The following is a 26,893-nucleotide window of genomic DNA, read 5'->3' as shown; positions in this document are numbered from 1 at the left end:
AATTTGTTTGGAGTTTTCTTGGGCATTGCCTCGAGTCTAGAAAAGCTGAGGCATTCAGGACCTTGTGTGAAAAACCCGAGCTTTCCACACGGTTTTGCTTGCATGGCCGAGCGTTTGCTTGCTTTGGACTGATGAACCCAGCTTGCCTTTAGAGAAGGTAGAGGGTGGCTAAGGCCACACAGTGGCTCTGAATAGTGTAACTAGCCTGTGCTTCACAAAAACCTACCCTGCAGAACTTGATCGATCAAAGACCGAGGCATCTGAAGCCCTAAATATTTCCCCCTGGAGTAGAGCACAAAAGCTGATGTCACTGCACGTGCCTGCTCTGTCTTAAAGCAAAGTAGTTCTTTCACTTCTGCTAAGTGGAGAGAGGTAGAGGGAGGGAGAGAGGGGGAGAAAGGAAGCAGCAGAGGGGAGAGAGAGAATGCTAATGAATGTATGACAGGTACGAGGAGTCATACTCAGCCTTGAAAAGAATAATGGGGTACCTATCAGAAAAGAGACCACGTAGCTGTTTTGAGTTCAGATCTTAATGAGACTAACTGAAATGGAAAATGAGGGAGAAAGCGAGATGGAGAAAAGATTCCTCAGAACCTAGAAGGATACTATTGTTGAGAGGAAGTTTCATTCTATGAATCATACATGTTAAGTAAATCAATCAATAAACCTTTCTCCCTTTTACTTTTCAGGGATATTTCTTCCACTAAACTGCAGGCCCTGCCCAGCTATGGGCTGGAGTCCATTCAGACGCTAATTGCCACATCATCCTATTCTCTGAAAAGACTGCCCTCAAGAGAAACACTTACCAACCTCCTGGACGCCACGCTGACCTACCCCAGCCACTGCTGTGCTTTTAGAAACATGCCAACAAAAGAGTGAGTAAAAAACAAACGGTAAAGCCTGCCAAGCTGTGGCAGAAACTCAGATTCGAAAATAGTCAGCGGGTCGATGGCCCCCTGCCCCTTCACTCCCTGCCTTCTAGACCAGCTCCATAGTCATGGGGTCACTTTCAGATAGACCAGAAGAAAATGAACTGTCCTATTTCCTCCTGAAAACTGACTCCAAACAGTCGATTCAGCCTGCAGCTAGAAGACCCTCATAGCTTATTCTTAGCTAATTCAAAACTCTAGCCTTAAATCAGACTATAACTGCAGTTGCAAAATGGAGTACAAAACTGGTATCTCAAAGATCAACTAGCCCTAATCCTTATCAGAGAGCATCATTTCTGAAGAAGTGGAGGAAGTAGGCTCAGTAGGGTGATTTTTACCTAATGTCTTAATCCTTAGTTAAAAAAAAAAAGAAAACACTATAGAAGGTTTCCAGTGTTTGGTTTTTTTCTTGTTTTTTCAAGCTATTTCTCTCCCAACAGAAGACTATCTTCCATTACAGAACAGATTCCTAGCCCCGTAAGGACTAGCTTAGTGTGGGGACAGAAAAGGCACAAGCTCCTGGCTGGTTTGCGATCAGTGAGGGACATCTTACTGATTCAAGTAATTCACTTCAATCCAGAATGGAATGGCAGGGTGTGAAGGATTTCATTCTTTCCTTAAAGCACTGTTCTCCGGACTTTTTTTCTTTCTCACTGAAATGCATACTAAGAAATACTTTTTTTACATTGCAACCCAGTAAACACGACACATGTAACTGAAATAAAACAAAGCACTACGTAACTGTTTTACATGTGATACACTGATATTCTCTTGTCTATTTTATTTCATGTTTTTTGCTTTTAACGCTAGTCTTGATTTACTTATTGTTTTCATGACCCACTAATGGGTCACAACTCACAGTTGGAAAAACGTCACCCTAAAAGGATATTATACAGCCTAAGCAGGTATTCTCAATCAATTAATTAGATGAGGCACTAAGAGAGGGACACTAGAATGCCACTGTCTTAGAATCAGCCTATTTATAATTAATCAACCAGCACGTGTTATCATCATACACCGACTTTGTGCCTTGCGTAGGTAGGTGCAGTTCTACCTGAAGCTTTTGAGGTAACCAAGAAGACAGACCACTCACTGTACTCAGAGAGCTATGCACTATTAACTGAGCTTCAAAGAATATTAACTGAGTACTCGCGGTGTTCCAAACACTACGCAAAAGTCTGAAGATACAAAGATGAGTAAGAGCTCATCCCAACCATCAGAGTCACAGGCAGCTGTTTGGGGACAACACACATGACAGCCAATATTTAGGTCCAATAAAGCAAATGTTATGATAGAGCTGAGAACAGAACAGAGTACTCTGGGAGAACAGAGGGAGAATTTCTAAATGGCAGCAGGGCTTATGGAAGGCTTCCTGAGGAAGTGACTTCTGCTGAGCCCTGAAGAACAGACAGGAGTTAGTCAGACACGTGTGGGGAAAAGCATACCAAGAAGATGGAATAGCTTGTGTGAAGGCACAAAGGCAAGAGACAGTGGGATGAAAGTCATTCAGAAAAACTAAAACAAGAAGACTTATGGTTACGTGGAGGAGGATGAGTGAGGAGAGGAGACCAGGGAGAAGCAGGCTATGACGGGCTCTGAGTACCAGGCCAAGTTGTTTAGAGGACGGGGAACCACTGAAGAATTCAAAACAGAATTACTCAGATTTGCTTTTGTAAAGTATCACTCTGGCAGCAAGGTGGAGGATGGGCTGGAAGTGAGCAAAGCTGGTGAGAGAACAACTAAAACAGAGGATACAGATGCCGGTTTATGATAAAGCTGATTCTGGTCACCTCCACTTTTGTGGCAAAGAGGTCACATCACTTCTGAAGTCACTGACATGTTAAAACTTTAGTTCAGGGGTTTTCTATTTCAGTAGATGAAAGAGACTACAACCTCCGGGTTTTAAAAAAAAAAAAACAGCATTATGCAATCGTGGGCCAGTATCAAAGTGAGATGGGAATGCAGTCACACAGAGGTTGTCTTGATTGGAATTACAAGCTTCAACTGACTCCCTCTCTATCTCTAAAGCTAGAAACCTTGGATGTTAGCGAGGATGGAGAGCCTGAAGCTGGGTCAGTGGACTGTTTGTGCAAACTCTGGGTCACCCCTCTGCCCTGCAGCTGCTGTGTGGATAACGCACACAGCTGCCTAGGCAGATGGCCCCCAAACTCTCCTTGGTATCTATGATTAAAATTTCAAAAAAGATACAGTAGACAGAACCCAGTGCTATTATCTGAAGGCCAAGAACAACCACATTTCCTGTTAACTGTAGATTGGTTCACACAGAGTGTCTCTAAGTGTCAGCTACAGAGCCAGCATCAAACACACACACAATCTCTCCCTCTCGCTCCCTCTCTCTATCTCTCATGCAAAATAACAAGCTGACTGATTTTTGAAAGTGAGTCCAGAAGCTCAGATAGTTCTTATATATTCTCCACCTTCCTGCTTTTACACAAAGTCATTCCCACAAGGAACTGTCTTGTTAATACTGGAGAAGAATAATACGTAGAAATACGCATTCTGGATTGCCTCATTTCTCCTTCCTCCTCAGGAAAGGTTGAGGTTCGCACAGCCCGCTCTCCTTCCCGCTATTGCTTCACCCAGTTTTCCTTTGTGCCTCCTTTTGGTTTCATCTTAGGAATAATATAAGTACAGCCTTCCTTTAATTTCTTGACATTTGCCCCTTTCCATAGGCTAAACTTCTTAGAGGGAAACATGAATGAATAGGGAGCAACCACATTATATTTCTGCACATAATCCAAAAAAGCAGAAAATTCACATCATAATGTCAGGTCCAGAATCTTCAAATCTTTACAAAAGAGATTCCTAGTTATAATTCAAAGCCATGAATTCTGAATGGTTATTTGTTCATCGAGGCCAGTGTGGTGAGGAGAGCAGTGAGGAGCAAACCTTAATACACCACGAAGATAGCTTTAAATGAGCATTGAAAAATCCATGATTCAATGTGATACATTTAAGTTTTTTTCATCTCTAGAGCCCACACAAAAAACTTAGCATTCAAAAGCATCTTATCTAAGCTGGAAGCATGCTAATGATAATTCAGAAGCCTTTACTCTCTCCCAGGAAGCGTTTCAGATAGGACAATGGTGCAGAACACGAGGCTGATGTAATAGGTAGAGAATTTGGATGAACAAAGCATAAATAGACATGATCAGGTTTAGTTTAAAAACCAAAAGCTCAACTGTGGTTGTTTGTTTTTACCTCTTTCAGGCAGAATTTTTCACTTTCCATTTTTAAAAACTTTTCCAAACAATGTGAAAGCACAGCAAGGAGACCAAATAATGAAACACTGTAAGTATTTGCATGCAAAGAAACTCGGGAAGCCATGTCTCATTCTGCGTGCATCTTATTATTATCAGTGCCAAAGATTTCTTTTTTATATATAACATTTTATTGGGGTATAATTGCTTTACAATGGTGTGTTAGTTTCTGCTGTATAACAAAGTGAATCAGCTATATGTATACATATATCTCCATATCCTCTCCCTCTTACATCTCCCTCCCACCCTCCCTATCCCACCCTTCTAGGTGGTCACAAAACACCGAGCTGATCTCTCTGTGCTACGTGACTGCTTCCCACTAGCTATCTATTTTACATTTGGTAGTGTATATATGTCCATGCCACTCTCTCACTTCGACCCAGCTTACCCTTCCCCCTCCCCGTGTCCTCAAGTCCATTCTCTACCTCTGTGTCTCTATTCCTGTCCTGCCCCTATGCTCTTCAGAACCTTTTTTTTTTAGATTCCATATATATGGAATGCGTGCTAACACGCATACGGTATTCATTTTTCTCTTTCCAACTTACTTCACTCTGTATGACAGTCTCTAGGTCCATCCACCTCACTACAAATAACTCAGTTTCGTTTCCCTTTCTGGCGGAGTAATATTCCAGTGTACATAAGTGCCACATCTTCTTTATCCATTCATCTGTCGATGGACACTTAGGGTGCTTCCATGTCCTGGCTATTGTAAATAGAGCTACAATGAACATTGTGGTACATGACTCTTTTTGAATTATGGTTTTCTCAGGGTATATTCCCAGTAGTGGGATGGCGGGGTCATATGATAGTCCTATTTTTAGTTTTTAAAGGAACCTCTATACTGTTCTGCATAGTGGCTGTATCAATTTACATTCCCACCAACAGGGCAAGAGGGTTCGCTTTTCTCCACACCCTCTTCAGCATTTATTATTTGTAGATTTTTTGATGATGGCCATGCTGACTGGTATGAGGTGATACCTCATTGTAGTTTTGATTTTCATTTCTCTAATGATTAGTGATGTTGAGCATCCTTTCATGTGTTTGTTGGCAATCTGTATGTCTTTGTTGGAGAAATGTCGATTTAGGTCTCCGGCTCATTTTTGGATTGGGTAGTTTGTTTTTTTGATATTGAGCTGCATGAGCTGCTTGTATATCTTGGAGATTAATCCTTTGTCAGTTGCTTTGTTTGCAAATATTTTCTCCCATTCTGAGGGTTGCCTTTTCGTCTTGTTTATGGTTTGCCTTGCTGTACAAAAGCTTTTAAGTTTCATTAGGTCCCGTTTGTTTATTTTTGTTTTTATTTCCATTTCTCTAGGAGGTGGGTCAAAAAGGATCTTGCTGTGATTTATGACATAGAGTGCTGTGCCTATGTTTTCCTCTAAGAGTTTTATAGTGTCTGGCCGTACATTTAGGTCTTTAATCCACTTTGAGTTTATTTTTGTGTATGGTGTAGGAAGTGTTCTAATTTCATTCTTTTACGTGTACCTGTCCAGTTTTCCCAGCACCACTTATCGAAGAGGCTGTCTTTTCTCCATTGTATATTCTTGCCTCCTTTATCAAAGATAAGGTGACCATATGTGTGTGATTTTATCTCTGGGCTTTCTATCCTGTTCCATATCCTGTTCTATATTTCTGTTTTTGTGCCAGTACCATATGGTCTTGGTTACTATAGCTTTGTAGTATAGTCTGAAGTCAGGGAGCCTGATTCCTCCAGCTCCATTTCTCTTTCTCAAGATTGCTTTGGCTATTCGTGGTCTTTTGTGTTTCCATACAAATTGTAAAATTTTTTGTTCTACTTCTGTGAAAAATGTCATTCGTAGTTTGATAGGTTTATTGCTAGGTATTTTATTCTTTTTGTTGCAGTGGTAATTGGCAGTGGAATGCAAGAGATTTCTGTACATTAATTTTGTATCATGATACGTTACCAAATTCATTGATTAGCTCCAGTAGTTTTCTGGTAGCATCTTCAGGATTCTCTATGTATAGTATCATGTCATCTGCAATGACAGTTTTACTTCTTTTCCTATTTGGAAAAGTTTTATTTCTTCTTTTCCTATTTGGACAGTTTTACTTCTTCTTTTCCTATTTGGATTCCTTTTATTTCTTTTTCCTCTCTGATTGCTGTGGCTAAAACTTCCAAAACTATGTTGAATACTAGTGGTGAGAGTGGGCAACCTTATCTTGTTCCTGATCTTAGTGGAAATGGTTTCAGTTTTTCACCATTGAGAACGATGTTGGCTGTGGGTTTGTCATATATGGGCTTTATTACGTTGAGGTAAGTTCCCTCTATGCCTACTTTCTGGAGAGTTTTTATCATAAATGGGTGTTGAATTTTGTAAAAAGCTTTTTCTGTATCTATTGAGATGATCATATGGTTTTGCTCCTTCAATTTGATCATATGGTTTTTCTCCTTCAATATGTTAATATGGTGTATCACGTTGATTGATTTGCGTATATTGAAGAATTCCTACATTCCTGGGATAAACCCCACTGGATCATGGTGTATGATGCTTTTAATGTGCTGTTGGATTCTGTGTGCTAGTATTTTGTTGAGGATTTTTGCATCTATGTTCATCAGTGATATTGGCCTGTAGTTTTCTTTTTTTGTGACATCTTTGTCTGGTTTTGGTATCAGGGTGATGGTGGCCTAGTAGAATGAGTTTAGGAGTGTTCCTCCCTCTGCTGTATTTTGGAAGAGTTTGAGAAGGATAGGTGTTAGCTCTTCTCTAAATGTTTGATAGAATTTGCCTGTGAAGCCATCTGGTCCTGGGCTTTTGTTTGTTTGAAAATTATTAATCACAGTATCAATTCCACTGCTTGTGATTGGTCTGTTTATATTTTCTATTTCTTCTTGGTTCAGTCTCGGAAGGTTGTGCTTTCCTAAGAATTTGTCCATTTCTTCCAGGCTGTCCATTTTATTGGCATATAGTTGCTTGTAGTAATCTCTCATGATCCTTTGTATTTCTGCAGTGTCAGTTGCTACTTCTCCTTTTTCACTTCTAATTCTATTGATTTGAGTCTTCTCCCTTTTTTTCTTCATGAGTCTGGCTAATGGTTTATCAATTTTGTTTATTCTCAAGGAACCAGATTTTACTTTTATTGATCTTTGCTATCATTTCCTTCATTTCTTTTTCATTTATTTCTGATCTGATCTTTATGATTTCTTTCCTTCTGGTACCTTTGGGGGTGTTTTTGTTCTTCTTTCTCTAATTGCTTTAGGTGCAAGGTTAGGTTTATTTGAGCTGTTTCTTGTTTCTTGAGGTAGGATTGTATTGCTATAAACTTCCCTCTTAGAACTGCTTTTGCTGCATCCCATAGGTTTTGGGTCATCGTGTTTTCATTGTCATTTGTTTCTAGGTATTTTTTGATTTCCTCTTTGATTTCTTCAGTGATCTCTTGGTTATTTAGTAGCATATTGTTTAGCCTCCATGTGTCTGTATTTTTTACAGATTTTTTTCCCGTAATTGATATCTAGTCTCCTAGCGCTGTGGTCGGAAAAGATACTTGATACGACTTCAATATTCTTAAATTTACCAAGGCTTGATTTGTGACCCAAGATATGATCTATTCTGGAGAATATTCCATGATCACTTAAGAAGGGACTCTATTCTGTTGGTTTTGTATGGAATGTCCTATAAATATCAATGAAATCCATCTTGTTTAATGTATCATTTAAAGCTTGTGTTTCCTTATTTATTTTCATTTTGGATGATCTGTCCATTGGTGAAAGTGGGGTGTTACAGTCCCCTACTATGATGGTGTTACTGTCAATTTCCCCTTTTATGACTGTTAGCATTTGCCTTATGTACTGAGGTGCTCCTATGTTGGGTTCATAAATTTTTACAATTGTTATATCTTCTTCTTGGATTGATCCCTTGATCATGATGTAGCGTCCTTCTTTGTCTCTTCTAATAGTCTTTGTTTTAAAGTCTACTTTGTCTGATATGAGAATTGCTCCTCCAGCTTTCTTTTGATTTCCACTTGCATGATTATCTTTTTCCATCCCCTCACTTTCAGTCTGTATGTGTCCCTAGGTCTGAAGTGGGTCTCTTGTAGACAGCATAAATACAGGTCTTGTTTTTGTATCCATTCAGCCAGTCTATGTCGTTTGGTTGGAACATTTAATCCATTTACATTTAAGGTAGTTATCAATACGTATGTTCCTATGACCATTTTCTTAATTGTTTTGGGTTTGTTATTGTAGGTCTTTTCCTTCTCTTGTGTTTCCTGCCTAGAGAAGTTCCTTTAGCATTTGCTATAAAGTTGGCTTGGTGGTGCTGAATTCTCTTAGCTTTTGCTTGTCTGTAAGGGTTTTAATTTCTCTGTCAAATCTGAATGAGATCCTTGCTGGGTAGAGTAATCTTGGCTGTAGGTTTTTCCCTTTCATCACTTTAAGTATGTCCTGCCACACCCTTCTGGCTTGCAGTGTTTCTGCTGAAAGATCAGCTGTTAACCTTACGGGGATTCCCTTGTATATTACTTGTTGTTTTTCCCTTGCTGTTTTTAATATTGTTTCTTTGTATTTAACTTTTGATAGTTTGATTAATATGTGTCTTGGTGTGTTTCTCCTTGGATTTATCCTGCCTGTGACTCTCTTGCTTCCTGGACTTGATTGACTGTTTCCTTTCCCATATTAGGGAAGTTTTCAATTATAATTTCTTCAAATATTTTTTCTGTCTCTTTCTTTTTCTCTTCTTCTTCTGGGACCCCTATAATACGAATGTTGGTGTATTTAATGTTGTCCCAGAGGTCTCTGAGACTGTCCTCAATTCTTTTCTTTCTTTTTTCTTTATTCTGCTCTGTGGTAGTTATTTCCACTATTTTATCTTCCCGGTCACTTATCCGTTTTTCTGCCTCAGTTATTCTGCAATTGACTCCTTCTAGAGAATTTTTAATTTCATTTATTGTATTGTTCATCATTGTTTGTTTGCTCTTTAGTTCTTCTAGGTCCTTGTTAAACATTTCTTGCATTTTCTCTATTCTATTTCCAAGATTTTTCCATCATCTTTACTATCATTACTCTGAATTCTTTTTCAGGTGGACTGCCTATTTCCTCTTCGTTTGGTCTGGTGGGTTTTTACCTTGCTTCTTCATCTGCTGTATGTTTCTCTGTCTTCCTATTTTGCTTAACTTACTGTGTTTGGGGTCTCCTTTACACAGGCTGCAGGTTTGCAGTTCCCGTTGTTTTTGGTGTCTGCCCCCAGTGGGTTAGTTTGGTTCTGTAGGTTGTGTAGGCTTTCTGGTGGAGGATACTGGTGCCTGTGTTCTGGTGGATGAGGCTGGATCTTGTCTTTCTGGTGGGCAAGACAGTGTCCGGTGGTGTGTTTTGGGGTGTCTGTGAATTTAGTATGATTGTAGGCAGCCTCTCTGCTAATGGGTGGGGTTGTGTCCCTGTCTTGCTAGTTGTTTGGCATAGGATGTCCAGCACTGGAGCTTGCTGGTCGTTAAGCGGGGCTGGGTCTTAGCATTGAGACAGAGATCTCTGGGAGTGCTCTCACGGATTGATATTACGTGGGGCTGGGAGGTCTCTGGTGGACCAATGTCCTGAACTCGGCTCTCCCACCTCAGAGGCTCAGGCCTGACACCCAGCTGGAGCCCCAAGATCCTGTCAGCCACACGGCTCAGATAAAAGGGAGAAAAAAAAAAGAAAGAAAGAAAAAGAAAAAATAAAGTTATTAAAATAAAAAAATTATTAAAATAAAAAAGTAATAAAAAAAAGAAAGAAGAGAGCAACCTAACCAGTAAACAAATCCACCAATGATAACAAGCACTAAAAACTATACTTAAAAAAAAGGACAGATGGGGCTTCCCTGGTGGCACAGTGGTTGGGAGTCCGCCTGCCGATGCAGGGGACACGGGTTTATGCCCTGGTCCAGGAGGATCCCACATGCCGTGGAGTGGCTAGGCCCATGAGCCATGGCTGCTGAGCCTGCGCGTCCAGAGCCTGTGCTCCACGGCGGGAGAGGCCACAACAGTGACAGACCCGCATACCACAAAAAAAAAAAAAAAAGATGGAACACTAGGACAAATGGTAAAAGCAAACCTATACAGACAAAATCACACAAAGAAGCATACATATAAACACTCACAAAAAGAGAAAAAGGAGGGAAAAAAATATATATATATACATATAAAAAGTAAAGGAAGGGAGCAACCAAATCCATAAACAAATCTTCAATGATAATAAGCTCTAAATACCAGACTGAGATAAACATAAAACCAGAAACAAGTTAGATGCAGAAAGCAAACCCCAAGTCTTCAGTTGCTCCCAAAGTCCACCGGCTCAACTTTGGGATGATTCATTGTCTATTCATGTACTCCACATATGCAGGGTACATCAAGTTGATTGTGGAGATTTAATCCACTGCTCCTGAGGCTGCCCAGAGAAATTTCCCTTTCTCTTCTTTGTTCGCACAGCTCCTCGGGTTCAGCTTTGGATTTTGCCCCACCTCTGCATGTAGGTCACCCTCTGGTGTCTGTTCTTCGCCCAGACAGGAGGGGGTTAAAGGAACACTGACTAGGAGGCTCTGGCTCACTCAGGCCAGGGGGAGGGAGGGGTATGGAATGCGGGGTGAGCCTGTGGTGGCAGAGGCCGACGTGATGTTGCAACAGCCTGAGGTGCGCTGTGTGTTCTCCCGGGGAAGTCGTTGCTGGATCACGGGACCCTGGCAGTGGTGGGCTGCACAGGCTCCTGGAAGCGGTGGTGTGGATAGTGACCTGTGTTTGCACACAGGCTTCTTGGTGGCTGCAGAAGCAGCCTTAGCGTCTCATGCCCGTCTCTGATGTCCACGCTGATAGCCGCGGCTCGCGCCCGTCTCTGGAGCTCCTTTAGGCGGTACTCTGAATCCGCTCTTCTTGTGCACCCCAAAACAATGGTCTCTTGCCTCTTAGGCAGTTCCAGGCTTTTTCCTGGACTCCCTCCCGGCTAGCTGTGGCATGCTAGTCCCCTTCAGGCTGTGTGCACACAGCCAACCCCAGTCCTCTCCCTGGGATCTGACCTCGGAAGCCCGAGCCTCAGCTCCCAGCCCACACCCACCCCAGCGGGTGAACAGACAAGTCTCTCAGGCTGGTGAGTGCTGGTTGGCACCGATCCTCTGTGTGGGAATCTCTCTGCTTTGCCCTCTGCACCCCTGTTGCTATGCATTCCTCCGTGGCTCTGAAGCGTCCCCCCTCCACCATCCCCCCATCTCCGCCTGCGAAGGGGCTTCCTAGTGTGTGGAAATTTTTCCTCCTTCACAGCTCCCTCCCAGAGGTGCAGGTCCCATCCCTATTCTTTGTCTCTGTTTTTTCTTTTTTCTTTTGCCCTACCCAGGTACGTGGGGGAGTTTCTTGCCTTTTGGGAAGCCTGAGGTCTTCTGCCAGCATTCAATAGGTGTTCTGTAGGAGTTTTTCCACATGTAGATGTATTTCTGACGTATTTGTGGGGAGGAAGGTGATCTCCATGTCTTACCCCTCTGCCATCTTGAAGGTCTCCCCCCAAGGATTTTCTTTTGATAAAAGTCTTGGTTGGGGGCATGTTTTCAAAGCATTTTTTATAGTTTTAAAATGAGGATTCTTTTGTGTGTTTTTTTGCAAGTGGCATCCAGTTGATCAATTATCTCTTTCAACTGGTTAAAAATAAATACTTTTAAAAAACATACCTAAGGCTTCCCTGGTGGCGCAGTGGTTGAGAGTCTGCCTGCCAGTGCAGGGGACGCAGGTTCGTGCCCCGGTCCGGGAGGATCCCACATGCCGCGAAGCGGCTGGGCCCGTGAGCCATGGCCGCTCAGCCTGCGCGTCTGGAGCCTGTGCTCCGCAACAGGAGAGGCCACAACAGTGAGAGGCCCGCGTACCGCAAAAAAAAAAAAATACATATATATATATATTCATTCTACAGTTACATTAAATTCTCTTCAGGAATTAAAATTTTATTTGCAGGTATTTTGATGTCACTAAGAGCTTGTTTAATGATAGCCTCATTTGTAAGGATTTTCACTAGTCATGTGGTCAGCATTCCACAAAGATTAACTGATTGCAGGCACAGCTTCTACAAGTAGCCACTTCCCTTCAAGGAGACTTAGGCCACCTTGATCATTATGCTCTGGAGCTTAAAATTATTCAGACTTAACGCTATCACTGACACACACTAGACAGGAGTTCCACTTCTATTCTACTAACTGATTTTTTTTTTAACATTTTTCAGCTGCTTTGGCACTTCACATACGTTAAAATGTAAAAGAGCATATGCCTCAAAAGTTAATCCCAGTGTCCCTATGCCACATTTACTGTGATTTAGAAGTTTTATTATTTCCCTTCCACTCCCATCCCCTCCCCCATGTCCTTCAGGCTACAAAACCAGATGCCCTTCTAAGATACCTTGCCAATCTCCATTCCCTCCTCTACATCTTTTTCTTTTCTTTTCTCTTTTTTCCTATCAATCTGCAAGATATATAGAGTCAGCAGGGTAATATGGAGCTCCTCAGAGTTGGATATGAATTCTTTTTTTTTTAAGATTTTTTTTTTTTGATGTGGACCATTTTTAAAGTCTTTATTGAATTTGTTACAATATTGCTTCTGTTTTATGTTTTGGTTTTTGGCCACGAGGCATGTGGGATCTTAGCTCCTCGACCAGGGATCAACCCCATACCCCCTGCATTGGAAGGCAAAGTCTTAACCATTGGACCACCAGGGAAGTCCCATGGATATGAATTTTGGCATTAATGTTCCTATAACACTAGGTATCCCTGGGCAGTACTTATTTTTTTTGAGACTTTTTTCCTTAACTGTAAGGGACAGCAGAAATATCATTTGGCTTTCAGAACCATGAGAGTGAAGGGAGTTTTTAAAGACTGTGACAGCATCCAGGGTACCTTATATTATAGCCTGTATTCTTCTTTTCTTTTTTCCTTCATTTAGGTCTGACACCAACTATCCTCCAGCGTTCCTTTTCCTCACCATTCCCACTCTTCTCTCTCAATACTCTCTCCATCATCACCTTCCACATAACTCTTTTGCAACCATATGGCTTTTTTTTTTTCTCATTAATAGGAAACCATTTCTGGGTAGAGTCAATGGTACCATCAAGGGGTGTTATGGGGGAAGGGGAGACTTACCTCAGTCTCAGTAACCATCAGCCCCTACCACTCCACGCCTTTCAAACTGAGCATCCAATCTTGAGTTTACTATGCTAACACTGTTTTAAAACAAGTCCTCTAATCTTCAGCATCCCCAAAACTACCTGAAATTAACACATAATCTAAGTAAAAAGAGTGTGTTCCCTGTGAAAGCATCTTGTGTGATAAGTCCCCTTCCTTCCCTTCCCACCAGATTGCTATTCCCGAGTCCCTGGAGTTTAGAAATTCTAGAGCCAGCCACTAAGTCTTATCTGCTCTCCCCAAGATATTACGGTGCCCTTACTGCTATGGTTGGCCCCACTGTCCTCCTAAAATCTCTGTCTTTTCTCTTGCCTGTTGATTGTAACTGGAGCAATGGTGCTACTTCTTCTCCTTCCTCTGACTCAATATTGCTAAGCCCATCCAAGTCCATTCACACTCCCTGCACAGCCTTCAGTACTAAAGACAGCTCCATGCTGGGTTTTGTCAACAGTCATGTTGTTGCCCTCAGGAGCCATCCCAGGACACATGTTAAGTAGCAGCAGGTAGGTTTTTGGTCTGAAGACAAATCACCAAGGAGAAGAATTGCTAGACATGTGCCCCGTAGGGCAAAAAAAGAAAGAGCAAGGGACCAGGGGAATGGGAAAGGGAACTTTTTTTTAAAATTTATTTATCTATTTTTGGCTGTGTTGGGTCTTCATTGCCGCGCACAGGCTTTCTCTAGTTGCAGCGAGCGGGGGCTACTCTTCATTGCGGTGCGAGGGCTTCTCATTGTGGTGGCTTCTCTTGTCACAGAGCGTGGGCTCTAGGTAAACAGGTGTCAGTAGTTGTGGCATGCGGGCTCAGTAGTTGTGGCTCACAGGCTCTAGAGTGCAGGCTCGGTAGTTGTGGCCCACAGGCTTAGTTGCTCTGCAGCATGTGAGATCTTCCCGGACCGGGGCTCAAACCCGTGTCCCCTGCATTCGCAGGTGGATTCTTAACCACTGCGCCACCAGAGAATTCCAAAGGAACATGTTTGACCTCTCAGTGATACAAGTTTATTCAGAAATCATGGCAGAATTTTTAGTGGCTTTGAATTAGTGCTTCTAATAGCAGCTGAAGTAGTTGTAATAACGGGAAAGTAGTAAGGGAAACTAAGCGGCAATAGTTGGAAAGTTTTCATCTGATTAAATATAAAGGCTATTATTTTGTAGGAATCATCCAGGGAACTTGCTTAAAATGCAGATTCCTGGGCTCTGTCCCTAGAGAGTTAGATTCAGGGTCTGAAGTAAAGCCAGGAATCTTCATTGTAACAAAGACTCTGGTAATTCTGATGCAGGTGGTCCAAGGACCACACCTTGAAAAATACTGACTGAGAGAGAGTGAAGTAGAAGAAAGGCCCCTGGACTATGCATAGGAAGACCTAGCATTGCCACCAGTGCCTAGTGCTGAGGGACCTGAGGCAAGTCACTTACCTCCTTTAATCTTGGCCTCCTTACCAATAAAATGAAGGGTTCAATGAGCTGGTCTTTAAGGACCTTGCCAATGGTAAGAAAAAACCTATTTTCTCTCATCATTCTTATAACCACCATATCTCTTTAAAGATTTAAAAATTAGGTAATTATACTGATGTGCATGAGGACAAACAAATGTGCTACTTACATTTAATAATGAAACAAGTGAGGTTCCTATGCAGTCTCCTGTGTCTGGCAGCAGTATTTCTCCAGTTCCAGTGTGGTTTCTATGATATGCTAGCACGTTTTTGGAGTCCCCAGTCATAGATTTCTTTTCCATTTTTTTTTTTAAATGTGTTTCTTCCCTTAGGTAATTGTATTGCTCAAATATATCATTTTATCCACTCACTGTATTAGGTACACACTTCCTTCTACAGAAAATGAGAAGCTAAGTTTTAAGACTAGAGAAAAATGCTCTTTTAATGTGTGAGGAACTCTAAGGTGAAATACATATTTGTAATGGCCCTGACAGAAAAATTATGCCCCTTTCTCCACCTCCCAAGATTGTATTAGCCAACTGTGGGCAAAGAGAAAATTTGTTAAGCCTACTTGTATCATACTGTATCATTCATTGTCTCTGTATCCTCTCAATTCCTTTCCAAGCCAGCATCACCCTGGTTTACTCATTCCACAAACATTTATTGAATGGATAGTCTGAGCTAAAACTATGTGAGGCACTGAGATTTTAGACATAAATAAGACCTAATCCCCTGACTTCAAGGCTATTAAAGAATAGCCTCACAGACTATGAAAGAAGACATGCATCATCACATAATGGCAATCTAGTTTGAGAATTACAATAGTACTTAAGTGCAGTCATGGCTGAGAGAAGGGGTGATAAACTCCTTAGAGGTGTAGAGGAAAGGCTTCATAGAGATGCTTATCTTTAAAGATCAGGAGGAATTCTCCAGAGAAATGAGGAAAGAAAGGGAAGAAGAAACAGCACATTCAAATACGAAGGGATGAAACAGTAGAACTTATTCTGAGAGCCACATGTCATTTCATGTGACCAAAGGGTTGGTTGCACAGGGGATTTGCAAGAGATAATTATGAGAATCTCTAACAGTCACTGAGCACTTAATAGATGTCAGGCATTATCCTGAACAATCTACATGTGTTAATACATTAATCCTTAGCACAACCCTAATGAGGGAGGTATGATTATTATCCCTACTAGGCAAATGAAGAATCTGAGGTACAGAGATGTTAAAATAACTCTCCCAGGTTTACACAGCCAGTAAAAGCTGGAACCCAGGCAGTCTTGCTTTAGAGCCCATGTCCTGCACTGTGCAGCACGACTGCTTCTTAGAGATGGACTGGAGAAGGAGACAGGACGAAGATCAAGGAGAGACTTAGAGGTCATCACAAGGAGTCTGGAGTTTATCCCCTAGCCAATGAGAATCTAGGAAATGTTTGAATTAATATATCTGTGCGTAAGAAAGGCCATACAGAAGGAATATACAGATGCACTACAAGAGGGCTAAAACTACAGGAAGGATGCCAGGAAGAAAACTAAAGTAATTGTCCCTTAAGAGAAAATGAAAATCTGAACTCAAGCAGTAGCCAGTGTGGTTGGGAGTAAGGGAGTGGCGGAGGTGGGACTATTCCTTCTCTAGGGACAGAGCTCCTCTTCAATCCACTCTCTGAATTTGACTCATACTGTAAGAAGTATCTATTTAAAACTATTTCTTCCTATTGTTCATGACTCTATTCTTCCTCTGCTCCTAAATTTCTATCGAGCAACCTACCCTTGGTTTCTATTTCTCACCTGGCCTATCTGACTAGCCAGGGACTTAAGTGCAAGCATGTCCTTCAGTAGCTGGCGATCTTTAACGATGTGAGCCTTCCAATCCCATTTGTGTTCTACTACAGACAGACAGCTTGGTAACAGTTTGGTTGACAACTAAAGGAGATAAATAGTTAAGAAAATGTCAAGAAAGGGTTCTTTTACATTGAGCAAGCAAGATTATGTCTCTAAATTTGTTTCCCAAAGAAAATCATCCTCTGTAAACAGCTTCATTAAGTCTTTGCATCATTGTGTAAAATCTACATATTAAAAAAAAAGTCTAAATGGCTTTTCATTCCCTTCTTAAGGAAATCCTACATCAATTCAGAGTTCTCAGATAAATAAATGTAAGACTAAGGCTGTTGTGACTTTGTTTGCTTTTTGTTTATTTTCCTTAAAAAAACACTACGGATGATTGCTGAATATTTTCAATACCCAGAATCGTAAAAATTCTAAGTTTACATTGAGCCAAACTATTCTTCTTACAGTTATTCTGCCATCTTTGCTGAGAGTGAACTGAGTGGCTGGGATTATGACTATGGTTTCTGCTTACCCAAGACACTCCAATGTGCTCCTGAACCAGATGCTTTTAATCCCTGTGAAGATATTATGGGCTATGACTTCCTTAGAGTACTGATTTGGCTGATTAATATTTTAGCCATCACGGGAAATGTGACTGTCCTCTTTGTTCTCCTGACCAGTCGTTATAAACTGACAGTGCCCCGCTTTCTCATGTGCAACCTCTCCTTTGCAGACTTCTGCATGGGGCTCTACCTGCTACTCATTGCCTCAGTTGATGCCCAAACCAAAGGCCAGTATTATAACCATGCCATAGACTGGCAGACAGGGAGTGGATGTAGCGCTGCTGGCTTCTTCACTGTATTTGCGAGTGAACTTTCTGTCTACACCCTCACAGTCATCACACTAGAAAGATGGCACACCATCACCTATGCTATTCAGCTGGACCAAAAGCTGCGATTAAAACATGCCATTCCGATTATGCTTGGAGGATGGCTCTTTTCTACTCTAATCGCCATGTTGCCTCTTGTGGGTGTCAGCAATTACATGAAGGTCAGCATTTGCCTCCCCATGGATGTGGAAACCACTCTCTCACAGGTCTACATATTAACCATCCTGATGCTCAATGTGGTGGCCTTCATCATCATCTGTGCTTGCTACATTAAAATTTATTTTGCAGTTCAAAATCCGGAGCTGATGGCTACTAACAAAGATACAAAGATTGCTAAGAAAATGGCAGTCCTCATCTTCACCGATTTCACCTGCATGGCACCAATCTCTTTCTTTGCCATCTCAGCTGCCTTCAAAGTGCCCCTTATTACAGTAACCAACTCTAAGGTTTTACTGGTTCTTTTTTATCCTGTCAATTCGTGTGCCAATCCGTTTCTGTATGCAATTTTCACAAAGGCATTCCGAAGGGATTTCTTTCTGTTGCTGAGCAAATTTGGCTGCTGTAAATATCGAGCTGAACTTTATAGGAGGAAGGATTTTTCAGCTTATACCTCCAACTGCAAAAATGGCTTCACTGGATCAAATAAGCCTTCCCAGTCTACCTTGTAAGTGACCACATTACAATGTCAATATTCAGCTGTCCTGGACAAGACTTGCTGTAAGGAGTGTTAACTGTTATATCAGTAACCACATTACTGAATTATACTTAAATATGTAAAAAAATTATCTGTACCAGTAATTTTAACAAAGAGCTGATTTCAGGAAATTATGTTAGGCACATTAGGCAAAAAAAGACCTCTTCCTGGCTCAAAGTGTGGTCTATGACCATTGCCAGTCTAAAAACTATGCGTCACTGGCACATGACCATACAGAAGTTGAGAGTGTTTAGAAACTTTTACAGCAATTTTGGCAGAGTAATTTTATGTCTGTTGAATCTAATATTTTAAAAATGAGGTGATATTTTGCATGTCTTTAATTTTTTCTTTTTGTCCTTGCAATAATTTTTATTGCATTTTATAAAAATGTTAGTCCGTAACATTTGAAGTTTAAAATAACTTGTCCTTTTCATCAGATAGCTTGAGAAATACACTCTAGAGATGCACTGTTCAATCTGGTACCCACCAGACACATGTAGCTAAATTAAAATGAAATTAAAAATGTAGTTTCTCAGTTGCACTAGCCCCATTTCAAATGCTCAGTAGCCACACATGATCAGTGGTTACCCTATTAGACAGCACATACACAGAACAGTTTCATCATCACAGAAAGTTCTATTGGATAGTGCTGTCCTAAAGACGTTTATCTATCCCATCTAGGTTCTACTATTTAAAGTAAAGTAAGCATCTGAAGGCACATTTCAGCCTGTTGGTTTGGTGTTTAGTCTCTAAAGAGCAATGAAGCATTAAACAGTATACTGTAAACTCCTTGTGGGTAGGAACCCTGTCTCAATTTTGTTTCCGTCTCCTAGCTCAGGATCTCGGCAATAGTATCCAACAAATGTGCTGAATTACACTGAAGTTATGAAATCAATAAGGGAAAAAAAATTTTTTTTTTCTTTCTAGGGCCCTATCTTTTATGGAAGTAAAAGAAAATATTTAAATATTTTAAAATGCTTAACTTTCATCATTTCTATCTTTGAGGGTATAGAAAAATACATCCAATATTTGCTAGAGATATTTTTATTTATCAGAATTGACTCTTATAGGACAATGAAATTACGGTTTTAATTGCAGTGGTTTTTGTAAGTTCTTCTGACACTTTAAAGTAACTTACTGAAAGTTTATTATATGCCAAACATGTTGTTAAGTATTTTATATAATTTAACCCACTTAATCTTCATAAAACTCTATGATGAAGATATTATTCACATTTTATAATAGAGGAAAACCTATTACAATTTTCCCAAGTTCTCAAAACTAATAAAAGATTCAACTAATGGGATTCAAACTCAAAGTTCTGATTCAGGACCCCAGCCTCTTAACCACTGTGTTCTACTGCCTCCCATACTGGTAAATCATAGTCATTCAAAGGTTTAATATGTGTTCAAAGTTCTTTCAATATCCCCCAACATTTTCCAACATAAGAAAAGTTGAAATAATTGTGTGTGCACACCTGTACACTTAGATTCAACATTTTACTATATTGGTTTCATAACACACCTATATAACTATCTAGCAGTATTTATCCATCCATTTCTGATGCATTTTAAGTTGCAGACCTCAGTAATTGTCAGCCCTTAAACGCTTCAGCGTGCTGATCATTAACCAAAGTTTAGTATTTGTCTACATTTTTAAGGTAAAATTTACATATGGTGAAATGGACAAATCCTAAGCATACCATTTAATGCATTTTGAGAAATGCAGACACCCAAAACCTCCATGAAGATATAGAACACTCACCCCAGAAAGTTTCCTCATGCCCTTTCTTAATTAACCCCTCACCCCTACCCTACAGGGGTAATAATGGTTATGATTTTTTTCCCCATAGATTAATTCCTGTCTGCTCTAGAACTTCATATAAATAGAATCATACAGTTTATACTCTTTTGTGTAAGGCTCTTTGACTCAATACAATGTTTTTGCTATTCATCACTGCTGCTGCTTGAATTAGTAGTTCATTCCTTTTTCATTGATGAATAGTATCCCACTGTATGAATGTAACACTGTTTTCCATTTTCTTATCAATGGATATCTGGCCTATTTCCAGTTTTTAGCTCTGCTTTGGCATTTATTAAATAAATGTGTAGGCATAACTAGACTCTCCAAACATTTAGTCTGCTTTCAATCATTATGCCATTTTGTAAAATTATTCAAAATAGATAAAAAGTATAAACTTTATAAAATATCTCTTCTCTGTAATGTGTTTTTTATATTTCTGACTTTTCTACTCCACAACTAGTTACTTGTCTTTACTCAAATGCAGTCCTCTCTCTTGTAAGCCAGTGTTCTAGAATTTGTCTCAATGATATGAGAGAATGCTAATTAGTCATGTTGCTGTATACACACACAATAAACTTTCTGATTCACAATCACAGAACCAAAACAACTAAGCAAGGAAAACAGAACGTAAAACAAAAGAAAAAATAAAATACAACCTTGTGGAGAAACTTTAAATTATGATCTCTTAATTATTGTTTGAGCCTAAGGTACTTGTACCTATACTCTGAAAACAACTTTTACAGCCTTTTCCACAAATACTGATCTTTATTTTCTACATTATAATTTAAGTTTTAACATATAGAGTCATAGTGTACTGTCTTCCCCATTCTCACATCCTTTCATTCACTAATTATTCCTTTCAATTGTCTTCCACATCAGTTCTTTATTTTGCTTCCCTACCACCATGCCCACATCTCAGGCCATTTCCCCTTACCTCTGGAGTATTACTATACCTCCCTCATTTTTATTCATATCCAACCTTTCCCATGTCCATGCTCTCATGGACACCCCACCACCACCACTGATTAATCATCCTAAAATGCTATCTCATCTTATTACACACCTGCCAAAAATTCTGAGCAGCTCATCATTACCTATAAATTTTAGCTCCTAGCCTAACATTCAAAGAGCTCCAGAATCCACCCTCAAGTTTGCTCACTTTATCTCCCGTTTTTTTACATGAAACAAGTTGTCCCAATTACCTTTCCCTAGCTATGCATCTCCATGCTGGTGCCTGTGCCACTCTTACCATCTGGCGCACCTTCTTCCTTACCTGTCCTCCTCCTGCATTCTTTAAGATCCCAGCTACAGGTTTATCTTATCAAATTCTTCTTAATCTACTCCCTCCCTAATCCACTATAGTCAAGACACTGCCTTTACTTCAAATAAAGCAGGGCATAAATAATAAATATGTAACCACAATGGTTTATCTCTTTAGACTTCTTTAGTACCTGTCATCTGTATCACGTATTTTTTGTTCTACACTGCTGGTATTATCTTTACATGTGTATCTCTTATTTCACCTACCTTATAAATTCCTTTAGTGATATACTCATCTCCTACTTCTTCATTTCTCCCACTATATCTATCCTAGTCTTGCACATGAGGTGATTAATATTTTTAGCTGATTCACTTTTATAACTGAAATATAAAACAATCCTTGTTAAGAAGCATTTTCCTTATGAGATGGTCTCACAGAAAGTGTGTATGTTCCTAATCTGTATAATCTCTCATACATAAATCATAAAAACATCAAATGCTCAAGAAATTTATATTTCTATCATGTATTTTTTTTTTTTACCACGTTTGACGTTATCACTTGTAGGTTGCAAAATGACTAAAAAGAGTTAATTTGGAGTAGCTCATCTAAACTTACAAAATATTTTTAAAAGGCATTTTGTCCAAATGTTATAACATTTGCTATAAAGGGCCTGGTTTTAGTTTCCTCAAAAATGTATTAATAAGCCCACGTGTAAATTAAGAATCTTTATGTCACTAAGATTTCAATAAATGTGTTCACAATTGGAAAGAATCTTTTCTTCAAAATGTGCAATATTTTTATTAATATCAAGTCACTTCCTAAGAGTTATTACCATGAGCCACCTATTTATAATTTAGCTTTCTAGTTACAAATAGTAAAATTTCCACCTAGCTCAGAGTATATTTACATGAAAAACAGCACAGCATTAACCTACTAACAAGAGTCAAAAGAAATTCCCCCACTAAATTCCCCTGCTCACCACCCAATTAACCTTTGCTATTCACTCTAAGTTATTAGTTTGGCTACACAACTTAAATGACTTCAACTGAGTGCCTCAGCCAGAACTGGAGTCTCATTGCCCTATGAAGTCTGAGCTGTAACAGATAATCTTTTACACATATTATAGCACACTGAATAAAACAGGTAAAGAAGGTAATCCAGGCAAGGTCAGTTGGTCAGTCCCTAAGAGACTGTGCAAACTCAAGACCTTCTTAGCCTACAGGGAGAGGTGGAAAGTATGTTAAAAAAGCACTGCAGGATGCATGCATGAGAAAAAGTTTGCGTTAGGAAATTACTATACATGATACTTACATAAATTTCATTTAACACAACAAACTAACTTCTTTCACAGAGACATTCACCATCTATAATATGATGTAGGATGACATTTGCCAAGTTATTGTATTTATAAGAACATATAACTTACTTTACGATATTTTGTTAAAATATGCAACAAGAAGTGTTAAGCTTGGACATGATAAAGAGGTTCCTGAAAGTAAAAGTAGTATCACATTAAAGCCAAGTCTCAGGTAAACTCCACTAACTTGCAGGACTTAAAGTACAATTTACTCTTTCAAAATGGATTAAGATTTGTCTCACTTTATCTTTGGCACATGGGCTAAAAATATATTTAACTGTGAGTCATGACCCATCAGTAGGTAGTGAAATCAACTTAGTGGGCCAATACCATCAAAAAGTTTTCTGTAATGTAACAGAATAGAATCAAATATAGGAGGGACACACAAATGGGACAGTGACTTTTTTTCTCTGATAAAATGTGCCACATAAATAAAGACGGCAATATAGTAGTATTTGTGATACAATTTTTTTTTAAATCACTAAAGCAAAGTGAGAATTTAAAATTCACAGTGGAGAGGAGGAAAAGAATTTTAGAAACAACTATTATTGCCTCTCCCAAACACTTAAACCAACATTAAACCCCAATTTCCAAGTGAATGCACCTTGTCGACAAATTCAGCAGTTAATACAGGGTGACCGGGTGAGCCTGGGAAAAAAAAAGCAGGAAGAAGAATAGAAAGTGTACCCCCTCCTCAACACTGGAGGGGGTACATTTCAGCAATGACACAAAGAATAAGTGCTCTCATTTGCCTCCCATGTAGAAAAGATGAACATTTCATGGTAGGCAACATCCATGAGGGAACCCATAGCTCCTGGGAGTTATCAAGAGACGGAAAAGGATTTGGAATAGCAGTGGTGGTGGTGGACAGTCACTCTGAGGATGAAGAAGGCATAGCTGGAGAATCTGGAGAGGGGACCAGCTCACTCACTAGTACTAACTGAATCCTCATGCAGCTGCCAACTTTAGGCCAAAGACAGTGTCCCCCTCATGTTGTTCATGACCCAGATAAGATTTATCCAGATTTTGAGAAGACCTAACAGTAGCTGAGTCCCTTGGGTAGAACAGAACAAGTGTTGGAATAAATTAAACCCTCCAAGTGGGGTTGCCTCTGAAAAAGAAGTGGGGAATTCACCCTGTGACCAGCCAGATCCAGGTACCTAACCCTCAAGGAGCTTTCACAGACCATAACCCACTCAATCCCAGAACTGCTTTTTGTGAGAGAATTACTACCCTGGAGAACACCATTCAGGGCCAAAACAGGGATCCTAGACTTGGATACCATGTGTACTCCACCCACTAAAAGAAGCAGAATGATGGAGAAAACGTTCCTTTGAGGAATTTGAGTCTACTAAGGAAAAGAATATTACAGAATAGGTTACTAATATGCTTTATTTTCATTGGTGTAGGAGAACGGTGCTATTTGCATTTTACATTTTGTTTTCTCTCCCTGGTTTTAAGAGTTATCCAGGTCTTCTCTTTTCAAATGAGATTGTCTCACCTAAGCAGAAGGTTCCTAAACAGAACATCTCTTCTTGACTTTTGTTTTAGAAAACCTAATCTCAATGAGGGAATTGCCTGTTAGGAAAAAAGAAGAGAGACAGTATCTTTGAGGGGTAAAGACTCTGCAAAGGGGTCTTCAACGGTAAGAAAAATAGAAAAAAAAAAAATAGGGAAAGAGGGAAGAGGACAGAAGTATGAAGCAACAAGAATTAGAATGGGAACCCAACCCACTCCCTACAGTTCCCCAGGGAAATAGCAGGTACAAAGAAGAATGGCCTGGCCACATGATAAACCCAGAAAGGCTCATCCTTGGCTCTAGGGATCCTGGCCTCAGCAACTATTTTCATGTTTAGTATGAGCTCAACTGAGGCATCTGCCTCCAAGGAACCATCTGGGCTTGCACAATCAGCATACTGCTGGTGATAAGCGTAGACTGAAGATCCAGAGAAGCCTTCTTAAATATCCTGCTACTTATAAGACTCTCCAGGATCCTTTTTTTTTTCAAATATGATTTTTTTTTAATTGGAGTATAGCTGCTTTACAATATTGTGTTACTCTCCAGGGTCTTTTGTAACATGGTTTGGTGAGAGGTGGGAAGAACACCAGCCCCAATCTAATAATTGATACTGACTTCACCATGAAGGGGAACTGGAGTCTGATTTAAATTTTACTTCAAAATTAAAGAAATATGACATTTTTTCATGCTACATCACACCCGATACATCTATGCTTTGTAATGGTATAGACAATGGGGGTTAAAAAATAAAAACCTGTTAAAACAGTTTGAAATGTAAAATGAAAGAAATGTAAAACTGTATATTTGTATTTGCATCTGAATTATAATTTTATTAAATTCCATGCAGTGAACAACATGTGATCTAGTCCCACTGATCTTAATGATGTACTGAGCTCATCAGTTTTACCACTCTGCATCACCAACGGCTTTGGCAAATACATAGTCTCTCCCTCCAAAACACATAATACCATCTTTCAAATAGAATTTCCATTTGTTCTTGCTTCGATGAATCTGGAGGGAGAAAAACAGCCTAAATTAATTAAATTTAGAAGTCAAAGGATCATTTACATTTCTTTGCATATCCCATGGGATTATTCTGACCCTAAATGGGAGTTCTTTAGAAATAAGACCCTCCTCAAGATAGTTTATTCATTCATTCAGTTCCTATGTGTCAGGTATTGTTTTAGGCACTGGAGATCTATATTAGCTTTTTAAAAAGGAAAATATAGATATAATTTTTTAGAACAGGAAAAAAATTCCTGTCTTTGAAGAGGTTACATTTCAGTAAGGATGGGAGAAACAAACTTAATAAACACGTAAACTATACAGAATATTAAAAGGTGGTTAAGTGTTATGAAAAATAGATCTGGAAAAGGAATATCACAAACACAGAGGTGGGGTTAGAATTTTAAATAGAAGAGTCAGGGTGGGCCTGACTTGTGAAGTAACATTTGAGCAAAGACTTAAAAAGAAGATATTGAGTAGAGAGCATTCCAGACAAAGGGAACAGAAGTCCTGAGGAGGGGCATGCCTGGATTGCTCAAGAAAAGCAAAAAGTTCACTATGTCTGCAAAGGAATAAACAAGAGAGGATGTAGTTAATATTATCCGGAATGAAAAAATAGTGGTGTTTCATTTCTAAGAAGAAAGTCACAATAACGCACTGAGCAAGGTCTGAAAATACAACTTATAATCTATCAGATTCTATTAGCTATTCTTTGGATTCAGTAAATCAGCCTGATACAAAATTAAAACCAGAAAATCCTACTACCTTAAGAGGTAAGAAATCATACAATCATTGTTACTTCTGGGTAGACCACAAGTGACTATTTTAAAAATTTAGAAATATATGATCTGAAATCAAGGGTAAAAATTAAACCTGGGTGTTGATTGCAAATAGTCAAATCAAGGAAGAAAAGCCTGTGACTAGTATTTGGATGCATTTTGTGAAGCATAAGAAAATACAAAGGATAAACCCTCTATTTGTGTGTGGGGGAAATGGCCTGGCGACAGAAAATTTCTTTTCTGAGTTTGACTTCCAAATTTCCACTTGCACTTATCTTAAGTCTCGGGGAACACAACAGTGACAACAGAATCCTTAACAAAGATGATAAAATCTGGCCAGAATTAGGAAAAGAACAACGGTAGAAGCAGCGGCAACAACTCATCCCAGTAGCTTTATCTAGTGACTACATTATTCTAGAAATGCAACAATGGTTCAAAATTAGGAATTTACTAGTACAAACACTATATTACTAGACCTAAGGAGACAAATAATATAATCATCTTCAATGATGTTGAAAAAGCTTTTGATAAAACTCATGCATTATAGATTTTTTTTTTAAACTAAAATAAGAAAGACTATGCCCTACAAACATACACACACACACATACCCCTACCTCAACCCAAAAGCCGTGACATACTGCTTAGTGCGGAAACCCTAAAAGTACTCCCGCTCAAGTCAGGACATAGACAAGAATACCCACTCTTAACCAACTTTTCACTCTAGAGGTACTAGCCAATACAATTAGACGAGAAGAAAGAACTACAGAGATAAATATTGGAAGAGATGAAATAAATTTGCAGATGCAATGACTGGATGTCTGAAAAACCTAAGATAATCAATTTAAAATGACTAAATAAGAATTCAGTATTGATACAAAATTAATAAACTGAAATTCATTGCCTTCAAATAGTGATATATAAGCAACAGTTAGAAGATATAAAGAGCCCGTTTACCACAGCAACAAAAGAGATAACATAATAAG

At 39.5% G+C, this 26,893-nt stretch overlaps 2 protein-coding genes across 2 annotated transcripts in view; one reads left to right on the top strand and one right to left on the bottom strand.

The window, feature by feature from the left end:
- Nucleotides 1-18,159, top strand: part of LHCGR (luteinizing hormone/choriogonadotropin receptor) — a gene marked incomplete at both ends in the record, with an annotated part of 63,065 nt that extends 44,906 nt beyond the window's left edge. Inside the window, 3 exons of the mRNA XM_082672448.1 lie at nucleotides 690-875; nucleotides 4,161-4,241; nucleotides 17,070-18,159. Coding sequence (XP_082528574.1) covers nucleotides 690-875; nucleotides 4,161-4,241; nucleotides 17,070-18,159 — 1,357 coding nt within the window. The remainder of the gene's footprint in view (nucleotides 1-689; nucleotides 876-4,160; nucleotides 4,242-17,069) is intronic.
- Nucleotides 18,160-25,028: 6,869 nt separating this feature from the next.
- Nucleotides 25,029-26,893, bottom strand: part of GTF2A1L (general transcription factor IIA subunit 1 like) — a gene marked incomplete at both ends in the record, with an annotated part of 58,988 nt that continues 57,123 nt past the window's right edge. Inside the window, one exon of the mRNA XM_082672163.1 lies at nucleotides 25,029-25,136. Within this exon, the coding sequence (XP_082528289.1) occupies nucleotides 25,029-25,136 (108 nt within the window). The remainder of the gene's footprint in view (nucleotides 25,137-26,893) is intronic.

This window comes from Grampus griseus (assembly GCF_964374135.1).
Source record: "Grampus griseus genome assembly, chromosome: 15".
NCBI classification, from domain to species: Eukaryota; Metazoa; Chordata; class Mammalia; order Artiodactyla; family Delphinidae; genus Grampus; species Grampus griseus.
The sequence above is the reverse complement of the archived record's forward strand: the minus strand, read 5'-3'. Positions and strand labels throughout refer to the sequence as shown.